Raw genomic sequence first — 20112 nt, 5'->3', positions numbered from 1 at the left:
AGAAGAAGAGAAGAAGAGAAGAAGAAACCACAACGTGTCTTCAGAAGCTCTGGGGATCTATATCGGCTCCTTGAGGAACACCGTCCTCAGACTTATGAATTTCATTCATTGAGGAGGAGCTTTAATTATTAACCAACACTTTTTAACACAGTGGGGGTTAGAAAACATGAAGAGTCAAAGCTAACACAAAACTCAGCTGTGCAGTTCGACTGACACTCATCCCACCAACGCTGTTAATGAAGACAACACCTTAAAAAAATGTATTTATTCCCTTTTCTGAAAAATTGTCAACAAACACATAGAAACAACAATACTATTAAAAAATATTCCCTCAAGAACATTCACAACAAAACTACGGAAACCTGCAGTAACTGCTTTGTCGTCACAGATTGTGTTAGTAGAATAAAAAAGATGGAGGATTAGAGGAAAAAGTAAAACCAAGTTGAGAAGCACGTTCACTTTCCAGGGTCGGATCTTTGAAGAGGAGTAGTCGTACTAATAACTACAAGTTCTTTTACACAGTAGGTGTGGCCCTGACAGGTTGCTTGGTTTTTCAAAATGTTCCTGATTGGTTGAAAACCTCTGCGAACCAGCTGGAGGTGTGCCGAGCTGTGGAGCTGTTTGTTTGTTCAGTCGGCTGTGAGGTCAAGGCTCGATCTCCTCGGGGATGATGGTGAGCATGACGTCCTCGTTGCCTCGCCTCACTACCGTTCGCAGCGTGTCCTCCCTCTTTATGGCGCCGCTGACATCGCTGGCCGAGGTGACTCGCTCGCCGTTGATGCTGATGATGACATCACTCTCCTGCAGGCCAGCACTGAGGGCAGAGGGAACGGAGAGTAAATAAATATCAATAACAACAACAACATTGATCTTTAAATACTGATCTGCTGTTGAGGTCTGTAAACTTCTAGAACATTGTACAAAGTCTGATCAGAAAAATTAATTAATACAAACTGACACTGTTGAGAAATCAGAATAACATTTCCATTCAACTTAATTTATTGCTTTTAGCAACAAAATACATGAGTAGATTTTTTCATCCAGTCTTTTATCTGGTCCCATAAACAACCTCAGTTATTTGAATGAACCCAACCTGCCACACGTGTGTACTGTACACGTGGCTTCCATGGGTTCTACTGTTCCAGGGTCGTGAGGGGGCTGATGGAGACAATCCCAGCTGACTCTAAATCTAAACTCTGAATCTAAACATTTTAATAACTGTCCAGTGTTCCCCAGTGTTCAGAGCTCGTGAGCTGAACCCGTCGTTGTCACGTTTTGTTCTAACATCTCACGGTTTGACTTTCTGGGCTGAGGGAGATGATGCCAGAGACAAATCAGGATCTGCTTTGAGAAGGAGTCTGACAGGGTGGGAAACTTTCACGACTCTTCACTGCCAGCTCTCTGTGTCCTACAGTCTTCTCTGACTCCTCCCTGTGTTCCACATCAACCCACGAGACAACAAGTCAACAGACTCTTTCTGCTGTTTTCTCAGGTGCAAAGCTGTCGGTGGTTTGACTTCAACAAGCTTTTAATGAAGGAAACCACTAAACTTTCCAGGGTAAAATATATTCTGCACGTGAGAGTCTACAAACACTTGTCTTTCATGAAGTCTCACGTACTGTGACAAGTCTCATGACTGAATAAAATCCAAGAAGAGAAAAATGTCAGATCAAAAATGCAGTTTGCCAGTTTGTCGTATTGGCTTCTACACAACGTGGGAATAAGAAGCGCTGAGACACTCACGCCTCCGCCGGAGTCCTGCTGATGACCTCGATGACGTACGCCCCGGAGGTTACGTCTGGGAAGTCTGACTGCCTCTCCTTCAGCTCGCTGGCCAACCTGAGGGAGGAGACGAGGAGGAACAACGGAAACGTGAGCTTTTAGACAGACTGTCCTCAAACACCAGTCTGACTTGAACTTGAAGGACACATCGTGACATCTTCAATGTCATCATGTGACACGTTTCTCTGGTTCACTGTGGAGAACAACCGCAGATCGAAGACTTTGAAAAGCTTCAACAGATCTGATTTAGAGCACCGTTCAGGCTCCATGTTTTCTTTATCAGGTTCTTTTGATTTCTTGTTAACATGCTCCAGAAATTAGATTTGCCTTTGTTCAGTGTCAGATGTGCATTTTACTCATCCACCAAGATTGAAACTTCTTGGTGGAAAATCCTCTTTTCTGTGTTTTCCTCACATGAAAGTCATGAAAGCTGCAGAGGACGACAAAAGAAACTCAAAGAGGATAAACCTTCTCTAAGTCAGAGTCAATCTAGATATGTAACATTCATCAATGTAATTCTGAACATGTTCCAGAGGTGTTGCTCCAACATGTTAGAATTAATATTCATCAGGAAAAGACCAGTGCATTCATTACTTATAGTGTCAGTAAGCAATCGATGATCATTAATAAAGATGTAGCTTTTATATCAGCTTCAAGTGAGCGTGTCAGTTTTCTTCCCACAGCCCAAAGACATTCAGCTTAATGGGAGATACTAAAGTGCTTATATGAGAATCTGAGAGTGGATGGTTGTTTTTCTCGGCTCTGGGATGGACTGGTGATCTGACCAGGGCGGACCGTGACCAGGGTGGGCTGTGACCAGGGCGGACCCTGCCTCTCGCCCATGGGATTGCAGTAATGACCCACATCAGAGGTCCAGCTGGGTGTTATATATATAGGACGGACGTGGGCTGGACTGGTTTACATTCCTGTTCAAACTGCTCATCTAAAGCTGAGCTCACTTTTCTGATACGATCACCTCCCTTAAGCATGAAAGTTTGTGTAGAGACTCAAACCAAACCAAAGGCTATACTCTCATTTTATTTAATTCCAGATTAGTCTGATTTATGAGTGGATGTGCTGCCATACGGTTTACAAGCAGAATTTACATACAGTATTATACATTTGCAAATTTAATGTCGAAAGCATGAGAAGAACTTACGCTGGAGTGAGACTCATCATTTTAACGCCAATGAATTTCTTCTTCGGGGATGTTTTACCTGGAGAACGACACATGGTGATTAGTTTCCTCATCATACACATTATGTACATTAATGTTCATATTATTAGATTGTTTAGACGAACATCAGGTAGAAACCTCTAAACTCAATGATGGACAGAAAACAGACAATAAAACACACAAGCTTTTAACATTTGTTTGGCTCAGCAGAAATTCATGATGTGATCTTAAATGGACAGTTTTACAAGCTGCTGAAGCATCAATGTTTTACTGCTATCAGACTGTAAGGATAACACTTTTTATTCTTTATAGCTTTCATTACATGTCCTGACCCATCCCACATGAGCTCATGCTGAGAACCTCCCCACTGTATCTGGATGGTTCTCAGAATGAGCTCGAAAATAAAACCAGACGTATTCTGATGATGTTAAACTTCAAACACTGAACGGAGTGTAACAGCAAAGAGCCTTTTTATTTATCTGCCAAGATTTAACGAACTGACTAACATCCAATGCTAAACATGTCCCTCATGCATATTTAATCGACTCAATAAGAGTTAATAAAGTTCTCATGAAAAAGAGTAAATAGAAATATTAGATCAATAATAAATCAAGTGAAACTGGTGCAAACCTTTGGCCTGTCTGTCATGTGACTCTGCCAGAAACTGCCTGATCTTAACTGAGGGGATGGCGAAGGAGATTCCAGCTGTGACCTTCAGAGTGTTGATGCCAATCACCTCTCCGTCCTGCACACACATGCACACACACACACACACATGCACACACACACACACACACACTCATTTGAATATACCATCGTTACTCGAGTGCCCCACAGTTAGGTTCAAGTTTCGACACGAAGCCTGTGAAGCAGTTCTGCTGAAAACAAACTCATGATCACAGTCAGCTGTGGTTAAGCTCCATTTGCCAAACGTTACCTAAACTCTTTAACTTCCCGATTTTATGAGCTTTGGTGTTTGAGATTACGTTTATCGATGTTTTGTTACGTGGAAGTTGTCCCAGGCATCGGAAGCTCAGTTTCTTCTGCCGTTAAATAATGAGGTGATGTAACAGTCAAATGAACTTGAATCTAAAGGTTAGAAAACACAACAGCTACCCAAGCAAAATGAAATCGTTTTTTATTATTAACACACTCAATATTATCACATTCAAAATCGAGGTAAGTCAATTTGCCTACATGCAGTTTCTGTGTAGGTTTTTGAAATAGTAAAATGAAAAATGGAAACGGACAATGAGGTTGTTCCAAATTGAATTCAAGTAAAACTATACTTTACTTTAATTCAAGTAAAACAATACTTTACTTTAATTCAAATAAAACAATACATTTGTGTAAATGATAAGAATACGATGAGGACACATTTATTTTTAGTTTTCTTTCACTTACCAGATTCACTAGTGGTCCTCCTGAGTTGCCGTACTGCGAGAAACCACATAAAGAAAAGAAATGAGCAATAATAATAATTCTTCCCGATGTGATAAATAATCTAGACTGATTTGATAAACTTTGTATTTGTGGATCAGTGCAGTTACAATTCACTATTCGTGCAGTAACAGAATACAGATCCTGTTCTTCACCAACAGCTTTGGATGACCTTTCCATAATGTTGGTTTTTGGATTCTCTCACAGTGGCTGAGCCAATGAGCAGATCAATGTGCAGGATTGAGTCAGGAAACAGAAAACCTCAGGCTGTTTTAAACAGTCAAACTCACACATGGTTATCATAAACCTGAAAATAGGTCACGCCATGTTCAGTTTTGCAGAGTTTGGAGACTTTAGGGAATAAAAACGCTGAACGTCATGAAAAGCTGCACATTATTATTTTTTTCTCCCCACACAGTTTTTTTTATTCCCGCCTCAGGGCCTGTCTCTCTATTTTTCTGTCTCTTCACTCACATTGATGATGGCGTCGGTCTGGATGTAATCCATGTCAGAGTTTCGAAGGCCCAGCTCCTTGCCTCCCCTCTGGGTGGTGCTGACGATGCCTGTGGTGACGGTGTTCTGCAGGGAGAAGGGGCTGCCGATGGCGACCACAAACTCGCCGGGACGCAGGTCCGACGACCGGCCGAGCAGCAGCACCGGCAGCTTCATCTGCTCCACCGAAGAGGAAATACAGAGAAGGAAATATGGAAGAAAGGATTCAGTTTGAGGTTCAAACTCTATCAAGTACAGGAATTTGTAATGTTGTCAGACAGTGAACGGTTAATAAACATATTAAATGTAGAACTAACAAAGACAAACTGAAGCTGTCTCATACATGTCAGGTTTGTTTACAGTTGATTCTCTGTAAACTTGGACTTGTGGATTTCCTGTGGAGAGCTGAGTCAGCTCCGCCTCTGGATGAGACGTCTCTTCATCCACAACCCAAACTCTGAACAAACTCCAAACTGTAAATCTCCATGATGACGACTCGCTTCAGCCCTGCAGCCTCATTTCCACCAGGTCAGACCGACGTGTCAGTCAGGCTCACTGGTCTGTGTTTGTTGGATTTTAAACCGAAGCTCAAGTTCTTTGGAACAATCTCAGTCTTGTCCACTTTGAGCTCGAGGTGATTCCAACCCGATACGAGCACGGTGCACAGAAACAACAGGACTCACAGTGTTGGGCTCTGTAATGAGCCTCAGCACCAGAACACATGGTTCAGATGAGTTTCTCTCCATCACACCTGGTCGATGCAAACAGAGGAATCAAGAGAAAGACGGGATCATTTCTGATCCGTCCCCGAAGACTTTCATCTTTTCAACAAGTCACTGGAGGTCGATTTTGTTCGTACGGCCTCTTGAAGCTCGGGCTACTTGTTTTCATCTTGTAAAACCAAAGTTAAATATTAAAATATTTTATTCCTCTAGCTGAGGATAATTGATGGTGGCAGAGGAAACAGTCTGCAGTCAGTTTCCTGGTTTTAATGGAGTGTTGTTGCTAATGTCATTAGGTCTTTACTGGGCTGCTGACATTCAGTGGCAACATAAACCCTGTGTGTGTGTGTGTGTGTGTGTGTGTGTGTGTGTGTGTGTGTGTGTGTGTGTGTGTGTGCGAGTGTGTGTGTGACAGTGATGATCTAGATCATCATGAGCTGCAGCAACATAAACTACAGAAGGTTTTCACAAACGTGTCCAGGTTGAACTGATAGACTTGACAACACAAAGGTGATGATGAGAGTTGGTCTTAAAGAGAATTAGATCCTCGTCAACACTGCAGCTCTTTCAACTGTGATCACACAAGTTTGGCTCCAGCCCTCAGCTGATTGGTCGACCCTCCATGAACTGTGCCGGCCCGCTGCAGGTCGTCCTACTGACCTACTTCAGCCCCAGGATGAGACAGCGAACAGAAAAACTGAGACGTGCAGCAGCCGTGATGTCAGGGCGCAGCTTTCATCAACGCTTCACCGAGCATCACAAGCGTCTGTCATTCAGCGTGTGTGTGTGTGTGTGCACAGCTTGTTTCCCTGCTGATGACAGACACATGTGTTGCCCATTTCCTCTGTTTAGTAGCAACCCTGACGACTCTGACCCACTTTTGCGAGAGAGAAAGGTAGAAACAAGCGTATCGAGGGAGAGAGAGAAAAAAGAAACGAGCTGAGAAGGAGAAGTAAAGAAAAAAAGAAGCAAAGAATGGCACACGAAATGAAAAAGAGATGATGCAGGCACATCTGTGACAGATGTGGTTCGTGTGATGCCTCAGGGGAGCTGCCAGTGATGAAGACGTTTCCAGAAAACCAATGAGGAAGAAAACCCAAGTGCCTGTCTTTCTCTGCGTTTGATTGACATGTGAGAAACTCGAGTCTGGAACCACAGGATCGCTCAACACATCTGTACTTGACCAACACAAGTGTGTGTCCTGCTGGATGAGTCAGAGAAGAGACGCAGAAGCCAACGTTTGAGATTCACGTCTCTGAAAAATTCCATCCGGGTAAGTGAAATAAAATAATCTTCTAAGTTTTTTTTAATAATGTGACACAAAAAGCTAAATTCAGTGAAAGACGATTATATTTAAACTCATTCCTTCAAAGAAAATCAATGTTTTTAAGGTTTAGTTTGTTTCTCATAATGACATCAATTCAAGAAGTTCAGTCGATTCTCCCAGTGGAGCTTTTAATCCAGTCCAGATTCTGCTGCTGCTCGAGCACAATGACCACGGAGCTGTTTAGTGCCACACACATCTAATGGGACCATCCAAAAAGAAACAAACAAACAGACATATTGCACAGATCCCATGAATCTGTATACTCTGACATTAGAAGGATGACTTGCAGAGAAATGTGCAAAGAAGTCATTTAACTTGTCAAAGTAGATTTGGACTTGTCCCAAATGCATTTCACCTTGAGCTTTAAAAACAGAGCCCTAAAAGCTTTTCCACTGTTCGAATGACAGAGATGTATCTAAGAATCACAAACTAAACAAATCCATCTGTGTGCTGTGTTTCCACAAATCCCTCTCTGATGAAGCAGAAGCTGAACATGCAACTACACGTCTGGCTGCTCCATCTGAAAACACTCAGCTGCAATTAGACCTCAACACTGTTGAACACTGAGCCGCACTGTGGATTCATAAGATGATGGAAATGATTTCAAGTGGTTTCAGGTGAGATGAAGAAAAGCTGGTTCCACAAAGTTAATGACAAACACATTAAACACTTCCTCTACTTCTTTATCTTCATCTCTGAGAATGGACACTTCTCTTTTCTACAAAGCACAATTGAAATGCAGGTTTGCTCATTTTGGTTTTTCATTTCTAAACTGATGTTTAGATGTTTTAGGTCTTGTTTGATGATATAACGATGAGCTGAGACAGGTCACACTGGTCGTGGGTTATTTTCATACTGTGGGTGGAGGTTGAGACGTGTCGTCCATGTTCAAGTTCAGTCATTGATTCAGAATCTTTCTGGTCTCAAACAAGCAAACTCAGCGAGCCCATTATTCATGACTGAGTCATCAGAGGACGGTGGTTTGTGGTTTTTGGTCTTTTAATTAAGAGCTAATGCACCGTGAGTGACAGCTGTGCTGACTGAGCTCCACAAGATGCTGATTCAGTGACAGTGGTGTTAACTCCTAAAAGATTTGTTTATACGTTTACTGTGACGTCCCCTGACCTCTGACCTCAGCTCTCACTTTAAAAGAAAGATCCGAACTTTAACGATCATTAAAATTACTCACTTAAAATAACTAAATCCTCACATTTATCATATTTACGTGTTTGCATGTTTGCGTGACTGTGTGGAAAAATCTCAACATCTTCAGAACGACTGATTTCAGTTCAAGATGGCAGGAGGGATGTTTGTGTGTGGAAGGTATTAACAGGTCTGATCCTGTCCTTGTGACTCATGGGGGGGGGGGGGGTCTCTCTGCCTGTCCTCTGTCTGTCCTCTGTCTGTCCTCTGTCTGTCCTCTGTCTGTCCTCTGTCTGTCCTCTGTCTCCTGACCTGCTCCACACAGACCCATGACTCATGACATTATTGTGCTGAGGTGGCGTCCCCAAACATCCCACTAAGCTCAAATTAAAACCAGGCGTTTGCTTCAGGGAATGTTTATGAAAAGCACATTTACCAAAGAAGAACAAATACCTGAAGTTTGTTTTGGAAAATAGAGACGGGCACCAAAGAAAACACACAAAGCTGTGAAAGAGCTCCGACTAAAACAGAACGAGACGGACAGAACCCTGATGAAGACGGAGAGATGGAGTGTGATGAAAAAGAATACATCAAGTGATAAAAGAAGGAAAGATTAGGTTTCTTCAGAATGATTAAAAATAAATATCATCAGTTCTCATCATTTACTCAAGTCAGTGGTGACTCTGACTCGTACATGACAAACGAATGAGATAATAAGTGCACACGTTACAACGACCTACAAATGTCATGAGTGTTATATAAGCTTTGCAGTGAAGCAGCTCCTGGACAAAGAAAAGACGTCCATCACTTCCAGCGTCTGTCAACAGCTGATCGCTCCTCTGCACTTTCTCTGCAGCGTCTCCAGACTCTAAAGACGTGATAGAAGCTCTGGAGTGTTTACATCTGAAACATCATGACGCACGACGGAGAGGTTGACGCCTCAATGAAGAATTTAACATTTCACAATGTCGAGGCGCTGTGGACGTCACAGTGAAGACAAAGACCCCCCCCCCACTACTCACCGGTGCATTGATCTTGATCAGAGCGATGTCGGCCTTCTCGTCAATGTCTTTAATCTTTGCGTCAAATGTGGCTCCGCTCTTCAGCTCCACCTGGAGGATGAGGAGAGAGTTACTACTTATTTATCAATCCTTTAAATGTCATTGTACACTTGTAAATTCTAAATGATCTAGAAATGTAAGATATTGTTCTTTCACCAGGTTTTTCATATCGTACCTTTACTCTGTGCTTGTTGGCCACGACGTGGGCGTTAGTGACGATGAGTCCGTCCTCTGACACAACGAACCCGGAGCCGCTGGCGACCGCCACCTCCCGCTTGGAGAATATCATCCTGAGCAGAGAGAGATACAGAACATAAAGATGAAAATCAGATAAAGATTAAACTCAAGTTACAATCCTTCCTTTGAAAGCTTGTTTGAAACAGATGAATCCTGAAGTCACACTGGTCCAAACATGGAACATGATACAAATGATGGAGTCTCATGTGGTGAGACCACAACTCTCACAGTGATGGTAACCATCATGGCTCCGAGTTGTAAAATCCCATTTCGTTTTCTCATTCGTCCATGAACGCAGCATTGTGCAGGAGGGAAACCACACAATGTGGCAGCTGATGTGACATGAATGGAATTGCAACAGTAAGATAAACAGTTTTTTATTGTCCGTAAAGACGAGTATCAGTGTGTGTGTGTGTGTGTGTGTGTGTGTGTGTGTTGGTGAATCAGGAAGCTTGTCTTACTTGCGGTACAGTTCAATATGAACCACGGCCGGGGCAATCTTCTCCACCACGTCAGCGATGAAGTTGTACTTGTAACGAAGACTGTCGGGGTCCTGCTGACCTGAAAGTGAGAAAACCCACAGTCATCAAACTGTATCACACACACACACACACACACACACACACACACACACAGACACACACACACACACACACACACACAGACACACACACACACACACACAGGTCAGACACACACACATATACACACAGACACACACATACACACACACACAGAGGAACTGTGAATCTCGTTAATCTGTGCAGTGCACGTTCGGACCACAGTGACCGAGGAGAAAATTGTGGCCTTGTGTTGCCAGGTTGGATAAAAACGTCAGCGTCAGAATGTCTCCGACTTGTGAGAAAACATCATCACTCATCGTCCGTGGTCGGGGGGGATGCTCTGCCTGAGTTTCCTGAGTTTCATCAGAAGCGTGACAACGGCACGCCGTGCAGCGGGATGTGACCCAAGCTGCTGCTGTGTTTGACCTGATCCAGATGTGCAGTATATAAACTGGAAACGTTCTGCGGCTCCACTGATGCTTATAAAACTAAGGAAATGACTCAGAGGCTGTTAGAATGTTTTCTGACATAATTCTAATATTTCACACGTAACCACCACTGTCACCTTACATAACCAACCAACATCTGTCACAGCTGCAGATCTTTCTCTTCTCGTGTCACTGCTCTCTCACTCCGACCTGCTGGAACCAGTTACTGTAGGTTCAGGTCAGAGACTCATGTTGTCTCAGAGCAGTGAGATGAAGAGGCAGCACACTACGATGATGAGACCAAACAAACTCGTGTGTGTATGTGAGGAGAACTTTCATCAATTCATCCTCAGATAACGTTTTGAACCAGGGTGTAGATAAACAGTGGACATTAAGTTTATATCGAGAGAAACCAGTCAGACAGAGATGTAACATTATACTGATGGTTTTCAGTGCAGCAAAATACTGTAATCCAATAAAACTGGTGTCATTTCAACAGATGCACTAAACTACAAACTTGTACTTTGCACCAAAGTTCAGTTGAGACACAGTGTGGACTCGTGTACGGCTGGATTGGGCCTCAGTGAAGATATGAGCTCAGAGTGACATGTGAGAGTCTTAGTTTGGGTTTTTTATCATCACGTCATATAAAACTTGAATGTTTCAATCATTTAACCTTTCAGCCTCCATCAGTTAACGATTGCCTCACGGAGGAATGTGAAGTCTTTAGGCTGAAGAAATAAAAGCTTGTAAATGTATATCACGGCTGACAGAGTGAAGTGGTGAAGACGTGTCCTCACATCTCAGCTGATTCTGAATCAGATCGTCTGGTTCCACAGAGTGATGATGATCTTTGTTCTCTGGTTAAATAGGTCAAGTCCATGGAATCTGATCAAATGATTCTGGCTCAGAAACAAACCTGCAGCAGCATGTTCTCCAGCCCTGCATATGGAAGTGTGTGTGTGTGTGTGTGTGTGTGTGTGTGTGTGTGTGTGTGTGTGTGTGTGTGTGTGTGTGAGCTGCTGCAGCTTTGAAGTTTAGCTGAATGGAGCCAGTCAGATAAACTCAGAAACATCCCGAGCACAGAAATACTGAGGTGAAACAAAGCTTCTATCAGCTACAGGTCAACAATCAGAACGCAGACGAGCGTGGTCCTTGAAAGCACCAAGGACGAGTTCAAGTGCATTTTCACATTGTCACAAAATGACGTTAATATTTTTCTCTCTGTAAAACTCCACGCAAAGAACCCATATGATCGTGTGCATCCAAACAGCTTGTTTCTCTGTGTCAATGATTGCAAACATTGATTAAAAAAACATTCTTTAATAAAACAGAAAATAAATCTGTGGACGTTTTTAGTTTAAATGTTGAAATATGTATTTTGCAGATGCACATATCTGGTTATAACCAGTTATACAGTTACAAGTGTTTTTTTCAGCTCAAACAAACCATCTATGAAAACCCAGCGTTATCCTGTTTTGCACTTTTATAAGAAATGTCATTACGAGCTGGACGAGCCTGAACTGGGGAAAAAATTCCTCCAGTTCCTGAAAGAGTTGAGTCACCGTGCGACCGTGTTTTGTTGATACTGTATCTACGCCTGCCAATCTGACAAACAGCTCACAAGTCTGCACAGGAAGCAGGAAAAATTAAGAAAAAACATTTTGATCCGTTCAAATCTGGGTTAGAAAAGTCTTTGACCCAGATCTGTGTCTGTTTGGTCAGTTACACAATCGACCCATCGGCTCCAGGAGATGAATCACGACTAAAGACTTCACGTGGCTTGTGTTTGTGTGACACTGACATCTTCCAGATTTCTGACCTCGGCTCAAGAGGCTCAAATCCCCAGAAAGAATTGATTCAAGAAACTGGTTTGGAGAGGGAACTAGAAAAATGGGAAAGAGGAGAAGAGAAAATGAAGCAGATACAAATGTGGGAGGAAAGGAGATGAAACAGACAGATGAAGAGAGAAAGAGATTCTGACCTTGTTGAACTCTGACAGAAATAAACTGCATCAGCAAACTGGTGTGTTTACAGCTGCAGCTTCAGTGTGTGTGTGTGTGTGTGTGTGTACTTGCTCCTTAATATAAGCTTTCATTACTCTCTCACTCTGGGGGACACTGTTTGTTTTTGCAGCAAAGGGCAGGACTTCCTGACTAAATGTCAAGACATCTGATGTTGCCTTGGATAACACCAAGTGTGTGTGCATGTGTGTGTGTGTGTGTGTGTGTGTGTGTGTGAGAGTGAAAGAAAGAGAGAGAGAGAGTTTGGTGCATTGAGAGGAATGGAGTGATGCCAAAGAGTCAGATGCAGAGAGAATAAAATCACTTAATAAATATCAGGACATGTTGAATCTGTGTGTTTGATCCTGTCTCTAATAAAATGACTTGAAAACTCGACTCTGTCACATTTGAACCTGCAGTTGTGTCTGAAACTCAAACCACCGAGCTGCAGCGAGTCTTCATCTGATTTGAACTGTGCATGTTCACGTACTGTAGGGAAACTGTGTGAATTATCTCTGAGCACCTGCTCAGAGGAGAAGAGCGAGACTTCAACACGACCACACGACGTACACAGCCATGTCTCAGTTTGCTAAGATTAGAGAGTAATGAAAAGAATGCTAAAGTCACATCTGTCCAAAACTTAGAAGAGAAGATCAACAGATTTAAAAAAGAGGGGGATGAGTTTTGCATCAAATGTTCTATAGTTTTCTTGGCCATGAGAAGAACAGCAGCTCATGACTCATATATTGAGTATTGCAGTCAACACATGACTGTAATTAATCAACTGACAGAAAATAAATCAACTTGTCTGATATTCAGAGAACTTCAGATAAATCATCCAGAGAAAGGAACATTTGCAGCTGAGAATCACAACATCTGTCATCAGTAAACTATCGAAGTCTCTGAGGAACCGCTCCGTATGTGTCCAATATTCAACAAGGAATTCAGGTTTAAAGAAGTAAGAAAACAAATCTGATAAAAATCTGGAAGAGGAGAGAGTTCAGTCTGTGTGTAGATCCCAAACACACACACACACACACACACACACACACACACACACACACACACACCACTAAAATATTTTGTGTTATCAAACTTCTGGTTTTGTAAGTTTTTGGCAGAGACTCCAGCTCTCTTCACTCTTCCTGTTTATTCACAAGATACAATCTCTCTCTCTCTCTCTCTCTCTCTCTCTCTCTCTCTCTCTCTCTCTCTCTCTCACACACACACACAGCTAAAATATTTTGTGTTATCAAACTTCTGCTTTTGTAAGTTTTTGGCAGAGATTCCAGCTCTCTTCACTTTTCCTGCATTCACAATCCACAACCTCTCTCTCTCTCTCTCTCTCACACACACACACACACACACACACACACACACACACACACACACACACACACACACACACAACACAGACTGGTCTTTTTGTCCCCATAATTCTAAGGTGACGTCATGATTTAAAGTTAAGTTTAGGTTAGAGCTGGGATGAGCTTATGGATAAGTTTTGAGTAATGTCCTCTAAAGTCACAGAGACCGTGTGTGTGTGTGTGTGTGTGTGTGTGTGAGTGTGTGTGTGAGAGAGTGTGTGTGTGTGTGTGTGTGTGTGTGTGTGTGTGTGTGTGTGTGTGTGTCCCAGGTATTACTCATGTTGTGGGGACCTACATGTGTTTACAGTCACATTGTGAGGACAAAAAGCAAGTCCTCATTTCCTGTTTATCATAAAATACAATCTCTGCATCTCACTCTCTCACACGCACACACACACACACACACCCCTCTTACCTTTGCCACACGCGCCTCTCTGGATGAAGATCACCGGCGGCTGCTGCAGCTTCGTGGCCCGGTTACTGACGCGCTTCAGCTCGCAGATGTTCCGGTACGAGACGCCGTCGCTGCCGCACACCGGCTCGAGGCTGGTGCACGCGCACACGCCGGCCTTGCCCCTCCGTCGGACGGTGGCGGACACCTCCACGCCGTCGGTCACCACGCACTCCATGGACTCTGCGCACTCTTGGTCTCCGGTGCCGCCGCACGGCTCGCCCTCGCCGGACGCGCACACCGGGCAGCAGTCACATCGGTCCAGCACGTCACCGGCCAGACAGTCCGCGGGGATCGGGGCGCACTGGGACTTGTCGCACTTGTCCGGGCAGCCGATGGCGAAGCGTTTAGTGATCCGCGCCTCGGCCACCAGACAGGAGCAGGCCAGCAGGGACATGACGCACAGGACAAACTGGACACGCATGATGGGACAGATCTAAACTAACTCAGAGACCTGGAGCTGGACTTTAACTTGAGATCAGTTGTCAGATCTAAGCTGAGGTCTTGTTGGGGAACTTTAAAGTGGGCAGTGGTGGCAGAGTCCTGCAGCGTGGAGCACGTCTGGTTTATAGAAGCTGCAGGATAAACACAGGCCACGATTGGTGGGCGTGTGTGACGTGTGAGAGAGGAGAGGAGGGGATGATGGGACGTGAAGTTTCGTGCATGTGTGTGTTGTTGTGCACGCTGGAAAGAACTGAGGTTACTCAAGTGCTTGATGTAACTTTCACTTCTGTGAACGTTGTTGTCTTCATGCGGCCTCGTGGAGATGAGCCTTCAGTTGTAAAATAGCAAATGTGACCCTTTATTTGCAAACTATAAAATATATTCTATAAAAAACTTTCATCATTGTTCATCATCATGCAGTCACCAACAGAAACACTGCAGCTCACGTGTCATTAGCTGAGTCACAGTGTTTTACAGTCCTACTAACGTAAAACTAAAAGTATCACTGACGTCCTCAGCTGCGTTTGTCTGTCCACCTTCCACGTCCTCCACTCTCTGTATTTCATAATCATCAGCTGTGCACTGTTGCACGCTCCCAAACACATCCAGTCAGTGAGCACCGGTGTGCAACAAGAGAAACAAATCAATGATTGAATCAACTCGTCTTTTTTAAACATCAGTAAACTGCTCGATTAGTCTTAATGCAGAACACCTGAGTCCATCAAAAGACCTTCACACTTGGTTCATTTCACAACGTAGGACAAGTTGGAGAACAATCATTCACCCGGATCCAACTCTTGATCTAGAACAACATGTGTGAACACTCTGCAGAGTGAGAGATAATCCTCATCTGTCTTTTTTCATCTCCCCTCAGAATGAACAACCTGATATTTACTTATTTATCAGCTCGTCTCTGATTTGTTACAGTTGGTTCGATTTCAAATGTGGAGTTGTGTCTTCACATCAGTTGACAAACTCAGGAAAGTTCTCATTTCTCTAATCGACTGATTGCGACGCACAATCTGACCTTGACGTCTGTGGCCTCTGACATCACTGGTGGGACGATGCTGCAGCTGTTTTGGAAACTATCAATTGTTCGGAGGCCTGTGACGTCACATGATTATTTGACGTTCGGGGAAACGTGATGGATCAGTGGGACCCTGCAGGCAGCAGCGTTCATGTCTGTGGGTGAGACTCCTCATCAATCAGTAAATCAGCAGCAGCTGCAGAACAACAGCCGGGTTCTCTCTCTATTCCATGTGATGATGTTACAGATGAACTCTTGATCTTCTGTGTTCGTCTGCTCGCTCTCATACAAACTAACTCAGCTGCTTCACTTCCAGACCTGCTCTCACCTCTGTCGCTCTAAACTCACTTTAACATTAAAACCCTGAAAATGTTTCAGTCTTGTTTCAGAGCACCGACTTCATTCTTTTAGAAAACATTCATTTCTTTACAGTGTTGAGCTCTTGAGGATTTCCCCTGAGGCCTGACACAGCTGCTTCCTCACAGACACACAACGTGTTGGAGATCATATGAAAAATGTTGTGGTGGAACTGAACCATAAATTGAACTATCATGAAAGAGTTAGACCATCTCCAGTGTTAATAATATTTTCTTTGGATCCTCAACGTGACTCGGACAAAGAGCAGAGAATGGATTTTCCAAACAAAAGATCCAGGTTGGGCCTAAATGCTCTTTTGTTTTGCATTTTAATCAACTTATGATTTAAATACAGTTTATTAAAACACACTACATGTGTCTGTGTCCCTACACGTTCTATTATGTCTGAGAATTCTCTGAGGTCTTTACTTCCTGCCCTCCAGCTCGACTCACCACAGAGCTGCCTCTGTGTTTGTCGGACGTCTCCAGCAGCTGCAGGTCTCAGAGTTACTGCTGCAGAACAAAGCCAGGGAGCCCCCCCCCCCCAGAGTGTGATCTGTGAAGGGTGTGTGTGTGTTCCACTGTGTGTGTGTGAGTGGAGCTAATGCAGTGACATGTTCTGACTGACAAAGGTCAAGAGAGGGAACTCTTATTCCCACAAATGTGACAGAGTGAGTGATTTGAAAAAGAGTCCAGGTTTGAAAAGTTGTAGCTGTGGCTCATCCTCACCTCACAGGGTTGACGGTTCAATCCCCTGCCCACATGTTGTAGAGAGGAAAGACTTGATAAGTGAACGTGGACAAACGTTCAATGCCGAGTTTGATGCAGGGTGCTGCTCCACCACTAGGGTCACTAGTGAGACTTGTACGCCCACACACATTATAAACGTCCTGTCAGTGGATGTGATGGCTCTGGACCCTCAGGGCCGCTCAGCTGCTCCTGCTGCAGCTCATCAGTCTGAGGGAAGTGATGCAGACGGGATTCCATCCATCTCTCTGTCTCTCTGTTTGTGTGTACTGCTGTTGCCACCCTCATCGCCATAGAGACGTACTGTAGAGGTCTGACGAGGGACGATCCCTGGACTCGCAGACAGGAAGAGGACGTGTAGATTTTCAAGGTGGCCCAGAGTCTTTTAAAAGGGTTCCAGGTATGTCGGAGGAGATTTAAACTGTATGTGACGGTTCTGTGAAGGGGTTCCATCAATGGAGGGGTGGAACTGGCTACTGAAGAGCTCTTGAAAGAGTTTCATTCTTAAGTGGTCCTGATGGTCTTCACTTGACCTTTCAAGGGTTTTTAGAGGCTATTTAATACTATCAATGAGTTATGGATCAGTGGCTCGTCAATGGGTTTGAATGGAGTTCAAAAGATCCTTGAATGAGTTCCACTCACCCTATGAGTTGAAGATCTTCTACTGGCCCTTGAAGATGTTGTCTGGCTTTGAGAGGAGCTCAGGGGTCTTGAAGGAGTCCTGTGAAACGGTTCTCCAACAACATGAGGAACAATTTAACAGATACAGAAATGTGCCAAGAGTGTATGAGGTCAAACGACCTAATGATTCATTGCTGTTGTGCACCGGTTTGTAAAACGTCACCCGGAAATAAAGATCTAAGTTTATTTTTCACCTGAAAACATTGAAAACATTTGTTTTATGGATTATTCACATCACGCAACCGTTTGATTTCTTGGAATTGTAAATTCTTGTCTGACCACTTTAACGACTTCTCTGCCACGCTGGCTCAAACGCTGAGACTGAAGGTTCAGTCCTCGTCTTGGAAACTCGATGTCAAACAGCAAATTAGGAGTCATCCAACTGAAAGGATTCAGAATGAACTGTAAACAGATATAGAATCAAAAGAAGAAAAAAAAGCTTCACTGCACCAGCGTCAGTCGGACGGCTCATCACTCCTGTTTATGATGTGAGGTCCACTGGAGGAGATTCAAACATGTGCTCTGCTTTTCCAGGAAACACAGTGTGTGTGTGTGTGTGTGTGTGTGTGTGTGTGTGCGTGTGTGTGTCTCTCTGTAATAACATTTAGATTTACACATGTTTGTGTGTGAGTTGGGAGGAGACGGTGTGAAAAAGACGAAAGAGAGAAGAACAAAGTCGTACTTGGAGAATGTTGATGTGCAGCTGTCAGATCTGTGCAGAGGTTGTGTATGTGTCCGAGTGTGTTTGTCTTGATGACTCAGGCCTCCTCCCATCCATCCAAACAGTCACATCAGGACATTCTGCAGCATCAACCTCGCTGCTGCATCATGTTTGCGGTTTCAGACGTTGGCAGCAAGTGAGCGATGAGGAAAACATCAGACCTCGATGCTGATTGTGTTGGAAAACAAGACCAAACAATGACAAGCTGACATTTTCCACAACGTCAAACTGGGACAAAACTACGAGGAGCAACAGATCAAGAGAAGAACCACATCTGCTCCTGCAATTCACTGTTCAGATGCAGAAAACTAACAAAAACCTTTGACCCTGGCGTGTGGAGCGACTGGTCTCTTTTGAAAGCTGCAGCATTGTCATAGCTTCTAAAAACAAAATCATGCTTGAGACACTTCTGGACTCTTTCAGATCCATGCAGTTGGTCCAGTGGCTCCAAGTCTGTTGAGTTCATGTCTGCGTGGAAAAGGCTGAGGTGCATCATCAAGTGAAAAGATTCAGACACAAAACATTTCTCACTCTGATCATTTTGCTGCAGCTTCAGTTTGCTGTGGTCAGACTGAATTTACTGAGCAGCACTTCTTGTTTTGCTCTTACGTTCTTTTTGGCAGCGTCACAGTTCGTCCTTAAATCCTCAGCTGGCAGCAGCGATTGGTTTCCCTCTCTGTCTCTGTCGGAACACGTCGTCCCTCTGTCTGAAGTCTGTTAGCAAGGGCCCAATTAAAATATGAACTAAGGGCCGGCGCCTCCCTCGCTAGTCACGTTAGGCACTGAGCGACCGCAGCTTCATTAGACGGATCAGAGGAAGCTGAGGCCGCTGCTGACAATGCTTCAGCTCACTGCTGAAGCAGGAGCCTGGAGAAACAAACACATTCTAACATGATGATTAGTGAGTTAATTAGTGAGCTTGAAGTGCTGATAGCATGAAACACAGGAGGATCGAAAGGGAAGTGACCTGGAAAATCCAAAATAAAACAGGAAATAAGGCAACATCTCTCATACATTTAGTTTTATACAGAGCTTTACCTTTGTAACGCTGAGTGAGTGATGCTGTACGTGTCTGACACTTGGTCGTTTGTATTTATCACTTCAGAAATGACTAAAAGTCACTGAGTTCATGAATTGAATGTTTCTGTGTGAACTCGTGTGTTTCCTTCACTTCAGCTGACGAACCTTCAATCTTGAATCCAAACTTAATCTCAGCAGCTTTCAGAGCAAAATCCTAAATCCTCACGAGCAGACCAACAAAAGCTGCTTGTTTCCAAAGAGCCACTGAGGATGATGTCCTGTGGGTTTGGATCGACGCTCAGTCTCTGTCTGAGCCGAGGGGCCGACCTGAAGTGAACCTCGGTCACATTAACCTCGGAGTATATTTGGTCTTAAAACAATCTGAGTCATTTCAGAAGTCGTGCTCAAACAGCATGAACCTGTTTTATGTCTCTCAAATAAAAGAGGAAATAAACGTTGACTGTTTAAGTATTTGTTGAAGTGAATGATTTGAGGTCAGAACACCTCACAGGTTTATTTTACACTTCAGACATTCTCGATTTCAACAACAGACTGAGAGTTGGCCTGAGAGATGATTTTCCAAAACCCTGTAAATCCATTAGGAGGTTTATTTTTTCTGTAAACATCAGACACAACAACGACACTTCTGATTACGATCACCTGAAACACAAGCTTGGAGCAGGTCTGCTGCACCGTGTCGGAACATCTGTCTCCATCGAGGTTTCTCTTCTCTCAGGAAGTTATGGTAAAGAAATAAAATGTTCATTGGTGGAAAGTGCGGCATGAGGGAAGGGTTATCCAACTGGTTGCAATCTGCAGTTTCACCACCAGATGCCGCTAAATCAAACACATCGGTCCTTTAACGTTAATTCAAACTCAGATAACGTGTTCGCTGGACGCCGAAGTGAAGATTAGGTTTCAGA

General features: G+C 43.7%; 1 protein-coding gene across 1 annotated transcript; it reads right to left on the bottom strand.

Moving 5' to 3' along the window:
* Positions 1 to 250: 250 nt before the first annotated feature.
* Positions 251 to 14773, bottom strand: htra1b (HtrA serine peptidase 1b). The gene is made up of 10 exons (XM_069517866.1): positions 14158 to 14773; positions 9843 to 9942; positions 9320 to 9434; positions 9106 to 9195; positions 4874 to 5068; positions 4364 to 4396; positions 3590 to 3704; positions 2942 to 2999; positions 1744 to 1839; positions 251 to 814 (listed from the first exon to the last, which is right to left on the bottom strand). Exons 1-10 carry the CDS (start codon positions 14615 to 14617, stop codon positions 646 to 648), a joined length of 1431 nt encoding a protein of 476 aa, XP_069373967.1. The 5' UTR covers positions 14618 to 14773; the 3' UTR covers positions 251 to 645.
* Between the last annotated feature and the right edge of the window lie 5339 nt (positions 14774 to 20112).

The sequence above is a fragment of the Paralichthys olivaceus genome, chromosome 21 (genome assembly GCF_024713975.1).
Source record: "Paralichthys olivaceus isolate ysfri-2021 chromosome 21, ASM2471397v2, whole genome shotgun sequence".
NCBI lineage: Eukaryota > Metazoa > Chordata > Actinopteri > Pleuronectiformes > Paralichthyidae > Paralichthys > Paralichthys olivaceus.
Note: the sequence above shows the minus strand (reverse complement) of the source record. Positions and strands in the feature narration are given on the sequence as shown.